The 12,879-nt window shown below is 31.9% G+C and overlaps 1 protein-coding gene across 3 annotated transcripts; it reads right to left on the bottom strand.

The window, feature by feature from the left end:
- Positions 1-164: 164 nt before the first annotated feature.
- On the bottom strand, positions 165-10,915 carry LOC130647369 (protein phtf-like). 3 transcript variants are annotated; one of them, XM_057453206.1, is made up of 21 exons: positions 10,717-10,915; positions 10,147-10,206; positions 9,745-9,811; positions 9,114-9,210; positions 8,172-8,283; positions 7,970-8,005; positions 7,121-7,215; positions 6,486-6,751; positions 5,819-6,100; positions 5,323-5,408; positions 4,989-5,093; positions 4,573-4,611; positions 4,389-4,459; positions 3,160-3,256; positions 2,779-2,910; positions 2,427-2,513; positions 1,555-1,628; positions 1,257-1,353; positions 1,030-1,125; positions 739-864; positions 165-510 (listed from the first exon to the last, which is right to left on the bottom strand). In XM_057453206.1, exons 1-21 carry the CDS (start codon positions 10,759-10,761, stop codon positions 490-492), a joined length of 2,091 nt encoding a protein of 696 aa, XP_057309189.1. In that variant the 5' UTR covers positions 10,762-10,915; the 3' UTR covers positions 165-489. The 3 variants fall into 3 exon arrangements, with proteins under 3 accessions (XP_057309189.1, XP_057309188.1, XP_057309187.1); XM_057453205.1 differs by having other exon boundaries at positions 5,819-6,097; positions 6,486-6,769; XM_057453204.1 differs by having other exon boundaries at positions 6,486-6,769.
- Between the last annotated feature and the right edge of the window lie 1,964 nt (positions 10,916-12,879).

Below are 12,879 nucleotides of genomic sequence, written 5' to 3' on the forward strand. Positions count from 1 at the left end.
TTTTCGAAAAAACTGCGTAAAGACCAAAATGGAAAACAAAGAAAACTAGAAAAGAATTAAAGAATAAATAATGAATAAATAAATAAAGATTGAATGAATGAATGAATGAATGAATGAATGAATCAAGGTATATCATTGTTTAAATACAGAGACTAAAACAAATGTTAAGTCCATAAATTTTTTTTAACCATGATAATACATAAATAGAATAAATAATATAATCCTTAAACTACATAAATAATACTACAAAATAATAAACAAAAAATCTAAAAAAATTGTCCTGTAGACAAGTCATGGTTGTACTGTCTAAATAATATTAAAATAGAATTTTTAATAAGTTTTACGTTAACTTGTTTGGACGCAGCTGATAAACAACAGCGAATAAACACCAAATTTCTTTTTAATTAAATGTAAACAACATATCTGACGCAAGATGGTATCCCATAGAGGGCGTATCCAACCGAGGGCGTATCCAATTGTTATTCCCCACTATGGTTTTATTTTCCAAAGCTAAAACACAAAAGTCAAGAAATAACCGTTAAATTTACGTTAGCATAATGATCAGTCATACTTTAACGTAAAACTGTTTGCAGAAAAAAAACACCTCAAGATTTTTTTAAAATGGAAGGACATTTTTTTAAAAAAGCAGAGGTTAGCAAAGTTATAAATACCCTAGTTATTTTGAAAGCACAGCAGCAATAGGAATAGAAAATACAAGCAGAAACTAAACGTTCTCACCCGTAATCTGAATCCGAGAATATCCGACATAACACCAGAAAACAACGACAAGACGACGACACGGGTGATGTTTGACAGCAGCGGGTTCATAATGAATCCAGATACTTTAAAAGGACCTTCCAGTTCCTAGAATAAAACAAAAAATATTTTAATAAAAAAAGTTTTTACTAGTAGAAAAAAAATTCTGATGAGACATGCAGTACAGGTTAGTTTGTAAGGTTTGTTTACAACCACAAAAATTATACCTAGAAAATCCGGGAAGGCTCTACTCATTGTGACTGTCATGCTTACCTTCAATAATTTTGAGGCGAGTTTTAAAACGTTGTTGGCGATAAGTAATTCTTCTTTCTTCTTCGAATTTCTTTCCATTTGCAAATAGAGATTAATCTAAAGAATTTAACATACATAGAAGCATAGACAGACAAATAAACAAACAAATAAACAAATGCCAAATAAAAATAACAACGAAGAAACAGACAGACAAACAAACAAAAAAACAAATATAAAAAAGTTTATACCTGTTCAGTGAGCAAGATGGACGTGTTTCTATATTTTCTGTTGATGTCAGAACCAAGAGCAATGAAACGAATCAGAAATACACCGAGGACTAAACTCCTGAAATATTAATCAGACTTTCATCACTTCTTTCGTTATCGTTACACATACAACAATACGAAGCAAGGAAAAAGACTGCGTGTTTCAAACCACTGTAAAGCAAAATGGAACTGCTCGATTGCAGAAATAAAGGTCCGCGCAGACATTGTGGGCAGGAAAAATAACGGTGTTAACATAAGAGAAGTTATAACGACTACATACCAGGCTGATACTTCCCAACTGAAGAAATATCCTAAGAAATGTTCCTTATCATCTTTTCCATTGATGGAAAGAAACTAAAGTAAAGAGGTTTATTTTCAGGATTTATCATTATTAGATTACCTACATAACGTAAATTTCTTGCAATGGTATCTAAAACATACTGTCTTTTTCTCCTTTTAATAGTATCGTCGTCAATAAGGTTTTTTCGTTTCAAAAAGGGCGATACCTTGCATACGAAAGGTAAAAAAACTATTTAAATAAGGATTTTCAAGGAGCTAAATGTGAATGGCACACTCGGCCGCGAATTAGCTGGGAAATATCTTTTGATTTTCACGGGAAATAAAAAACATATATGGCGAATTTAAAATACTGAATGTAAGCACTATTTTGGTTATTAAAAAGTGGACAGTTTTTTAAAATTCTTTCCAGTAATGAGTTTTCCTGAGAATAAACACTGAATATTACCTGAATATTGAGTCTACAGCTGAAATATTTCGCCGCTAAAAAGTAGGAACTGATTCTACTTTTCGTCGAAGCAAATATTTTAAACAAAAATGAAAAAAAATAATAATGCGCATGATCAGATACATTTCGCCGTCCAATTCGCTTCGTGAAAATCCCCCTTTAGGTAGGATTGGAACTTTATCCTGAGGACATACTATATATCTTTTCTTCGAAGAAGAAAGCTTAATTTACTAGGTTTCATATGCCACCATTGCGCAGTACACAGTTATGATGACTCCGCAAAGTTCGATTCTCATTCTCCCAGTACCAAAACAATAAGGTTGTTGTTATGTTTATTATAACCAAATAGGATACACAATGTGGACGACATGTGTGACATTTATAGAAGCCTAAATGAGAACACTCACCTGGACACAAGCTACTACTAGTAGTAAAACACCGAACATAAAAGCAAGAGAGACAATAGTGTCGACAGATCTTTGTGGTCCTCGTTTCTAAAACACAAAGCAATGAATTAGAAATACGTTTTTTAAAATTTTAACCGTTTTATAAATGCAGCTGTCAAAGCCTTGTTCATAAACACTTGTAATTATGACGGACTTTTGCCATTGAAATGGTGAGCGACGTCCTTTCAAATTAGAATAGAAAAGTTTTGTCTAATCCTTATACCCAAAACCCCTTTTTGAGTTCTACAGCCTAATTTTTCAAATTTTCGCTTAAGCCTCAAGGCGTTTAACGAAAATAAGCCATACAACTCACCTTCAGAAATGATCTGAGAGACAACCAAGCTTTGATATTTTTTACTTTGTGCAAACGGAAATGTGGAAGTCCGTTGCGACGTGCTCTTCTGGTCGATGTCAGTGCTCCAAAATATTTGGCGTACATATAACGCTGAAAGAAATCAAAAAACATGGATGAATAAGTTGAATGTTTTTATTATTTTTTATCTTTCCTAGACTTTAATCAATAAATGTAACAGAACTACTGTTGAGTGTTTAAAAAATACAAATGATTTAGCACATTACTGTTGGCCAATCTCTCTTATGATCAGTTATGTAAAATGGAGAACCTAAATGGAGAACTTAAATGACTCAAGTGAATTGAGATCCATATTATCAAAAGAAATAAAAACCTGCCTACCATTTTGTACGCGCCTTCCGCAACACACAAAAGAAAAAACATGGCGAACGACAAAGTGACACGTGACACCATGGCGATAAACACAACAAGTTGAGACCTAAAAATAAAAATCACGTAATACAGAATGATAGTGTTAGCTTTATCACACTTCGAATTTTTTAGTCTTAGATTTTAGGCTTCAATTCCCCAAAGTACAGCTCACATACGGTGTAAAAGACTAAAGCTATGACTACCAAAATTTGGGGACTTCGTGCAAGTGTTGCACACTGCCATAAATTTATGGCGACTGTTAGGCACAGTTTTAATAAGTTGGATTGGCAAATTGTAGCACCGTACTTCATTTGAAAGCATCCTGAGTTATGTTTATGTTGTTTTTACATGAGTCTGCATAAAAAATATAATACTATTCCCCCCAAAAAAGTTTAAAATTCAGAAATGATCATCAAAGTTAAATTTTGAAAACTCAAGCTTCAATCGTGGACAAAATTGACAAATTAAGCTTTTGCATCATTTTGTAAACAAGGGTATTTCACCAATGCTCTTCAGCAAACAAAGTCAGTTTTTTGCGCACAATTAGGCCAGGTAGAGAGCGTTTAAAATTTGCTACTGGCAACGAGATAGTCCACGTGAGGGTCACGAAGGTCGCAAAATTCAGAAAAAATGGCCGTGCTGACATCAGCAGCAATTAGCATCTCTCAAGTTTATGAAATCAATAATAAATGTAAGATCTGAAGTCCTAAGTGTGCTGTGAACATAACAAGCGAAGTTTAACATGTTTAAATTGCGCAACTCCAATATAGAAATATCCAATGTAATTATTTGTGGCGGCGAAATTCCAATTTTCACGACCTTTTTCATTACTATTATGTCAATGATTGTACATAAAAAAATTACTTAAATTTTCAATGAGAGCTTAAAGTCCAATGTTCAAGAAAATTTATTTGTCAAAAAAAGCATAGCGCAGAATAGTATAGCAAAGTATAGCGCAGAATAGTATAGCAAAGTATAGCGCAGAATAGTATAGCAAAGTATAGTATAGCATAGCATAGTATAGTATAACATAGCATAGTATAGCATAGTATAACACAGTACAGCATAGTATAGCATAGCATAGCATAGCATAGCATAGCATAGCATAGCATAGCATAGCATAGCATAGCATAGCATAGCATAGCATAGCATAGCATAGCATAGCATAGTATAGCATAGCATAACAACAAGTGACATACTTCCACGACGAACCAAAGAGCTGCTTGAAAATTCCATACAGTCCATCAAATGTTTGAATCTGAATCAATACCTAAAATTGGAAAGTTTACAAAAGGTAAGGAGCAGTCAACAACGTTTTCCGAATCCGTCTCGCTCCCTCTATCATAATATACCCTACATCTTAAAAAAAAATTTAATTTTTACCTGTGATGCCCCTTCAAACAGGGTTTTATCTTTGTTTAACTAAACAAAAGAAACTATTGGTCAGGATATAATGGACACGAATTAGAATAGTAATTCTCTTTCTCATACATGCAAAATGTAAATCTTCCATTATTGGTCTTCTAGTGAGTGCGATTATAAATACAATTTAATTGGAAGCACGTGCATCTTTCAATATATTTTGTTGAAAAAGGTGAACAAAATTACACTGCGCAACTTAAAATGGTTCGTTTTTTTGTCGCACTCACAAAGCAAAGATTTTGTCACACCGAAACATCATTACGATTTGTTGCAATATTTCCAAGTGCCGTTGCTTTAAGAAAAAAAACTTTACGTATCTACTACAAAAAAATAGAAAAAATCATGAAATCATTATGCGGAAAAGCATTGCTCCCTACCACGTGCGATTGATATATTCTGAAGGTCAATGGTAAAATTCCAATCAAGATGGCAGACATAATAGCGAAGGTTAGGTAATCAGAAGATTTCTCCACTCGTAATTCCTAGAAAAAGAATAAACTGATAGTAGCTTTATCCAACGCATTACTTGTTTTTACACAAAGTGAAAAACTTGCCTAAAGCGAAGTTCCAATTGTACAAAATGTTTGTTCAATAAACTCAACAAAAATATTATTAGGAAAAGATAAATCTCCAAAATTCATTTATTGTTCATTTTGGAACACGCAAAAAAAACCCATCATCATTAAAAAAAATAGAGAATAGTTAACTCACAACTTTCTTAACGACAGCCATCCCGATCTCAAAAAATGTCAACTTTGCTTTCTTGAAGGAATTCACATCCCATATTGACACATTAACTATAAACACAACGATAAAAAAGAAGTAAAAAAAAACATCCAGCTCAACAATATGCTCTCTTTATTTTGTCAATTATTTCTTTATGAGTATAGAGAGAAGAACAGTTGTCGCACAAACAAACCTTTTCTTCTTTTGGGAGTATGACTCTAAAATGATTTGTTTTCAAACAACATATCGTAATTGTGTACAGTACAGAACTGCTTACTTATTTTAGGTGACATTGAAGGTTACATTGATCTGAGGATATTACTTAATGCTTCACGTTAGAGATTATTAGGATTCGTCATAAACCAAAACAATATTCTTGCTTGAAGTATAATCCTGAACTGGGACGTATTTCTCTCCCGGCACCTTGAAGTCATGTTTCAAAGTGTGTTCGAAACACACATTTACTTTTATTAACACTTACTTAAATCATTTCCCAATCTGATTTTACATAGTGCACTGCTTTGTGTACCGTCTATCAAACCTTCTGTATTAGGAAACAGCACGTCCGCAGTCTCTTTATCGGTCATACGACTGACTTCGTCATTATCAGATATTGAAGATGTTGAAGAATCAGATGATTGGGAAGAGTTTTCGTTAGATGAAGTATCCTCCACACTGCCACTTGATTGACGCAAAGAATTTTTTCGTGATCGACCACTGGTCTTCGTTACTCTTTCGTTTGTCGTTGTACCGCCATTTCCTTCTAGTAGTAATCATAAATTTGAGAAACTGTGTAAGTCAAAAAAAAATACTTAAAATTAGTTTAAAGCCTGGAACAGTGGGATGATGGAAATGATAATGATACGAAACCAAAGATGTATACATAACAAAAATGTATACATAACAGAATTTTCTTGGAGTGAATTACCAAACAGGTATGTTTACTTTTACAATCTTTCATAAGAATTTAAACTCATGCATACAGACTTTATCGAAATAAAAAGGATGAAACTTTGGATATCACAAGTATTTTGAGACCCCAAAAATATGCCAAAATTTGCCTCTGCCCTTGAAGGAAAGAAAAACAGAAGGAGAAACAACATGTAAAAATAAAAATACCATCGTGGGCTATAATTAAACACCTATACCTGACTTTGTTTGATGAAATCTATTTCGAATACCATAACCAGAATCAACTTCTGTTTCCGATCCACCAATAACCCGGTCGTCATCGTTGCTGTGCAAAACACGCTCTACGCTCTCCTCCCTACTGGGCCGCTCTACACTTGTATCATTTATGTGGCCTGGTATGTCTTCGGTCCCAATGTTACTTGTATCTTTACTTTTTGAATTGTTTCTTTTGTTATGACTTTTCCTGCTGGTTTGTTTAGATCTTCCTGTTCGGCCACTTGAGCTGAAAAAATACAGACCACTGACACATTTACCCTATTTCTACTCAAAAGGACCATATAAATTTCCCAATTTATACTTGAGATTTTTACCATAATTAAACACCTCCTTTCTTATCAAATGTAGCTGGCTTGTAAGTCTTCCCAACACCCCAAAAAATTCCTGCCTTTTTAGAAAATGTTCAAGGAAACTGCTTCATTGTTGTGGTATTTATGAAGTTGCCATATTTTTGTCCCTATGGGAATATTTTAGTCCTGGGTAAGAAACTTATCAGGCTCGAATTTGCTGAATATCAACTCCCACGTTAATCTAATATTAACTAATATTAATTGACTTATAATTTGCAGTTATTGATAAAAAAATGCTTTAGTACTTGTTTCTTTGTTTTTTCTTTATTTTATGCCCAATCGGCTTTGTAAAATTTGTTGATACCACATGTATGTACATTTCTCCAAGCAAAACCAATGCCTACAAACAAAGACATTTTGATGAAGGTTAACAAATACTCTTTAGTTGCAAGCTGGATGCTATGACACAAAAGTATAACATTGAAAACATTCTACAAAAAAGGGTATTTTATTCTTTATCTCAACACCCTGATGAGCACCAAAATATGCACAGCATAATTTTTCCGGATAAAATATCTAGCTCACAGCAAATTCTTTCTTTTCCAGCAATTTGACTTCTTTAATATAATTTATTTCCACAGGTATACAAAAAAAAAGAACTGTAATAATACTTTTTTTTATAGATATAAATTTGATATGAATACCCACAAAGCGTTCTTTAATATAAAATTCTTAAAAAATAGACTTCCTAAATATTTTCAACCCAAGATATTAAAGTATATACAACTAGAATTAAGCTTATTGTTACATTTTTCTTCTCTTCACCACTTTTCATTTTTTTTTATCTGAAAACTATGGCACTCTAATCACTGCTATAAGAATTCTGCAAAATTTAACTTTTTATTATTTTTATCTTTTAATGTATACTATAAATAGTACAATATTTAGTAAATAAGCTATAAAAGCAAAAGCTTCTGAATTAAAAGTTCAGTAATTATAACCAATGTAGCTCTACATGAAGTATGGTATTCAAAACACCACGTGAACATAAACCAACATGTCTAAGGAGTATCAAAAACCGCAAAGAGGTAAACTTCATTTCATTGTAAGAACATAGCAAGTATTAGTAAAAGCCTATAAAGGGACCTACTTACCAGCAACGGGACAAGTGCTTCTGGCCACGATATATTCTGAGGAAAAAGTTTTAAAAAGGATTAGGCAAAGGTTAGTGAATGAAAACAGAATAGCACAACAAATCAGGAAAACTGAGTCATTAAACAAGCAGAGTAATTCAGGTATTCGGATAGAGTAAAATAAAATTAACACAACAGCACAGCAACAGCATCAAAACAATACCTCGAAGTCGTCATCATTCTGGTGTGTCATGTATATAATTATAGCAATAAGTTGCAAAAAATAAAGCATAAGAAAAAACAACCATATCGCAATCGATGTTTGCTGCTGCCACCTGAAACAAAAAGACAAAGACTTACTGAAAAATTCTCAATTTGTCAGCAATACATGTTAACTTTTCCTGAAAACGTACACATTATTCATGTCGTACCCATTAATAGCTGATGTAATGTAATGTGATCATCTCATACATTGTCTTTCAAAAGCCTTGAACATTAATACTATTTTTATTTTCCCAAACTAAAAAGTGTATTTCACAGAACAATTGAAAACAATTCTTTATTGCAAGAAAGACCAAAGTTATAGTCCACTGAAAGACTTGTTTTACGTAGGAGGAATAAAGTTATATCTTAGCATCCTACCAAGAAGGTCTGGGTAAGTTCACAAAATTTTGTCATTTAAAGGCTTGGTTCACCGAATACGTAAGGGTAAAGGTGAACAATTTTTTATTGCCTAAATGTTATTTTTAGGGTAACGATTAGTGAAAGTACTGATAACGAAAAGAAACAACTTCTTTATGACTGCAAATATATACGTTGTCTAACAATTTTCAATTTTCATTATGCAAATGTTGCATCACTGCCTGGCCTTTAATTTCCTGATGACCACCTGTATCCACCATTATGCACACTTTTCAAAGTTTGGCAAACTTTGTTCTACTACTGCGCGATATTTTGTCCATTATTAGAAGCCTAATAAGCAGTGGGTAAAGGAAGGATTGTAACCTCCAAACTTTGTGGCATGTTGGTGTATAGACACAACATATAATATTGATATTGATTTATCTACCTTGTCATTTCTAGAGGAAATGTTTTTTAAACTCAAGTCCTTATTTCCAGTCTTCTACAGTACATTACGTTTAATACAAACAAACAATAACATTACCATTTATAATAAAGAGGATAAAAAAAAACTTTTAAACATCCTGAAGCTGTAACTTGCGTCCAGTGATAACCAGGTTTGGCTTTTGTAAATGTAGAACCTAAAGAGAGTATATACTGTTTCAGAACTTCTGCTTTGAGGACATAATGGTGCTGTAGGTTCGATGAGGCTGTAGCTTGGTGGTTACAACTCTCATACTTTGTGCGGGAGATAATTTTTAAAAAAAATATCTTCTCTGTGATTGAAGATATAAAAAAATATAATATGAGATTTAAATATCCCGCAATTCTGAAGCATTTTAAATTCTGTGTTTCTAAGTTGGGCACCCAAATTAGATGTCCCAAAATCGGCATACCGATGTCCAAATTGGCTTGTATCAGTTCTTGACTTCCTATCTAAGCAATGAACTCTCCTTAAAATAATAGACAGGGTATATCCCTCAATATTTCTCGAGGCTAGCCATGTAAAATATGCTATATCTCTATTTACAGTTTATATTTTTATGTATATAGCTACAAAAAAAGCAACACAATTGTAAAGTTTACATTTGTTTAACACACTAAAAAACAGCAAAACAATAATAAGAATTATAATATCTTATTTTCAAAACATAAAAAACATAAAGTGTGTATACCTCTTATTAAATCGATATCCAGCAAATCAGTTGGTATATTTGCTACACTTAGTTTTTCTGGCAGGAACTACGTAAAAAAATATTTACATATATCAACAGCAAAAAACTTGACCAGCTCATAAATAAAATCTATGAACAAAAAAATATTCTCTTTCTCATGATTAATTCAAATAAATCTTCTCTTTTCACAATTTCATCTTTCAGTTTTTTTAAATCACTGTGCACCAAGTTGTTAATAATATTTAAAACAAAGTATAATTAATTAAAAATAATAATGACAATTAAAGAGTCCCCACAAAACAAAACATTCTTTTCCCTGCACACAAAAACAATCAAAAGTACAGTTTAAACTATAAATACCATGAAATTACAAATTCGAAATAACTTAATAATATTCCTAACCCTTTGGACTTCTTGTTTTTCAACAGTGACCTCCCAATTTGCTTTGTCATATGTTCCAATCTAAAAAATGGAATACTAATTGTGGTGTCTTAAGTTAACTTTTTTTTCATTATATAAAACTTCAGTAGAGTCAAATTTGAGAAAATTTAGAGACTTCTCAATCATTTTAAAAGATGACAGTGATTTGAAAATAAGGAGGAATTCAAAAACATTTTCCAAAAATTGAAAATATTTTTGTATATTTTAAAAGTACAGACAGACAGACTGCTATTATTGCTGCACATATGTAGCTTTTCTATGCATTTCAAAAACAAAAACATGCAACAGGTTTTAAAATTAAGGAGGAATTAAGGAAAGTTATTAAAAAATGGTCTTTTAGAAGAGATTTGAGAAGTTTTTTTGCCTGTGAAGGGACCACATGCAGAGCATCGGTTTGCGACTTTATCAAGATAAAAAGGTGTAATTATAGTATTTTCATTCTAATTGACAATTGGGGTAAGGTTAAAGAATTAGATAAATAAGTTTTCAACTCCTAAAAAGCAAAAATAGAGAGAGAAAAAAAACAATTACCTTTTTCTGGAACAAAGAAATAGCTCCATGGAAACTAAACCCCATATGCTGATAAAGCCAAGCAGTTACAGACTTGAGTTCTTTTAAAGTTAATCTGTTGATACATGTACAAACGCCACAGCACTGGTATCAGCTTTTTCACATGCAGCTTTGAAATGTGAACAGCTTTTAACCTTTTGTATTAGTTATATATAACACACTAAATGTTAATTTCAAAATAAATGACATGTTAATGAAGAAAAAATTCAAAAAATGGAAAACGGAAAGTATAATAGTATTAAATTCAAATAATTCAAATTCTTTAAAGTTGTAATTAAAAATTAATGTAGATGACAGACGCCTTTGTTAAAATTGTTGTTCAAAAAAGTGTTGTAGAGCTATATTCTAGCAGCTGTGTCTTTTAAAGTTAAAAATGAATTACAAACATGGACTCACATGAGAATAACACAAAACTATACATTTGAGTTCTGCAAAATAAAATGTTCGAAGAGACCCAAAGAAACTTTGAACAGGGTTAGAACTCAATGCATTATTAAATTTTTTATTTTGGATGTTTATTCGAAATGTCACAAAAATTTGGCGGAAATTGTATCACTTAATCTAAGTCTTTTAGGCTTAGATTAAGGTGAATAGCAAGAGTTCCTACAGACTCTCTTAAACTAAGTCTAACTTCAAGCAGAACAAAAAATCTTAATCTAAAAACAAAATAACAAATAACTAACACCTCTTTATTAATAATAGCAATATTCTCTCTGCCTGTCTGAAAAAGAAAAGTCAAATAGTCTATAATTTAGATGAGGGGCAGGCCAATAGATTCTTTATGGGTTAAGGACTACACTGTTTTATAATTACAGTACCATCTTAAACAAAATTCAGATGGTAACTGGTTGCCACTTGTGCTATGGATGCACAAATTATCAATGCGGAAAATATATGACGGGCAAAAACATGAGGACTGGCTAGTATTTTATATTAACACACTAGAAAATACTTAATAATATGCATATTAACATACCCATATACCAGACAAGGTAATGTATATTAGCTTCATTGCTGATGTACATAAAAAAGGAAACAGCTCATGGAGGTCCATTGTCAACTGTTAGCATTAATTCACTGAAGACACACACAAATGTTTATAGAAAATTTCAGGTTAATAAATTACATCACATAAGTGATTTCAACATCATTAAGTAAAAGTAAGCGGTAAGGCCATGTGACACACATGTCAATTAATTGAACACGTAATATAAAAACAAAATATTCTGAATATTTAAATCAGGAATAGGCCTAATGTAATTATGCTATGGCTCTAGATGATATACAAAATTAAAGTAGTAGGAACCATAATTAAAATTCAATAAAATCACTATAAAGAAAGATCACCCATGTTAAACGGAAGTTATAGAATAATATTGCAAGTTATAATAGTGCAACTATTACTAGTGAGACAAAACAAATTGAAAAGAATTTAAAATATTTTTTAATTGTATGATTAGAAATATTAATGAAACTATTAATTACATCATAAAGAAATCTCTGACACAAATTATTATGGTGTGGTAATATGTACTATTTGATCAGTGTTTCAAACTCTACGCAAAAGAAAAAACAGGTTGAAAAATTTCTGGAATTTTTATTTTTTACAGTAGAAAAGACAGGTCATTAATGATAATTAGTTGCAAAAGTTACAGCTCTAATAGGAGAAGATAATATGGTAAAATAACATATATATGCAAAACTCTTCAAAACCTTGAGAAAAAAGTCTGTGCTGTTCGCTTGATTAAAATATTGACGGAGGTTAAGGATCCCATTGTCTAACAATTACTGCATTAAGCCTTTGTTTTTCCCTAAAAACAGGATTACACATTGCATAATATTAAGTGAGATGTTATCAGAGGTTATGAAGTATCAACAACAACAACAGTTCTTTTAAAAAATTGTATTTCAATTACCATCTTTGTAATTAAAAATTATAGTCAGTTAATAAATTGCGAAATAAGAACCAGCAGACTTGCTTTAGAAAAGACATCAGCATATTGAGGCATCATCATTATCGACTTAACGTCTACTTTCCATGCTAGCATGGGTTGGACAGGGTATATTAATGGCCTTTAATCTGATCCAGACTGTGCTAGCTCTAAACTTAAATTCCTCTCCATC

Source organism: Hydractinia symbiolongicarpus, chromosome 6 (assembly GCF_029227915.1).
Source record: "Hydractinia symbiolongicarpus strain clone_291-10 chromosome 6, HSymV2.1, whole genome shotgun sequence".
Classification (NCBI taxonomy): Eukaryota; Metazoa; Cnidaria; class Hydrozoa; order Anthoathecata; family Hydractiniidae; genus Hydractinia; species Hydractinia symbiolongicarpus.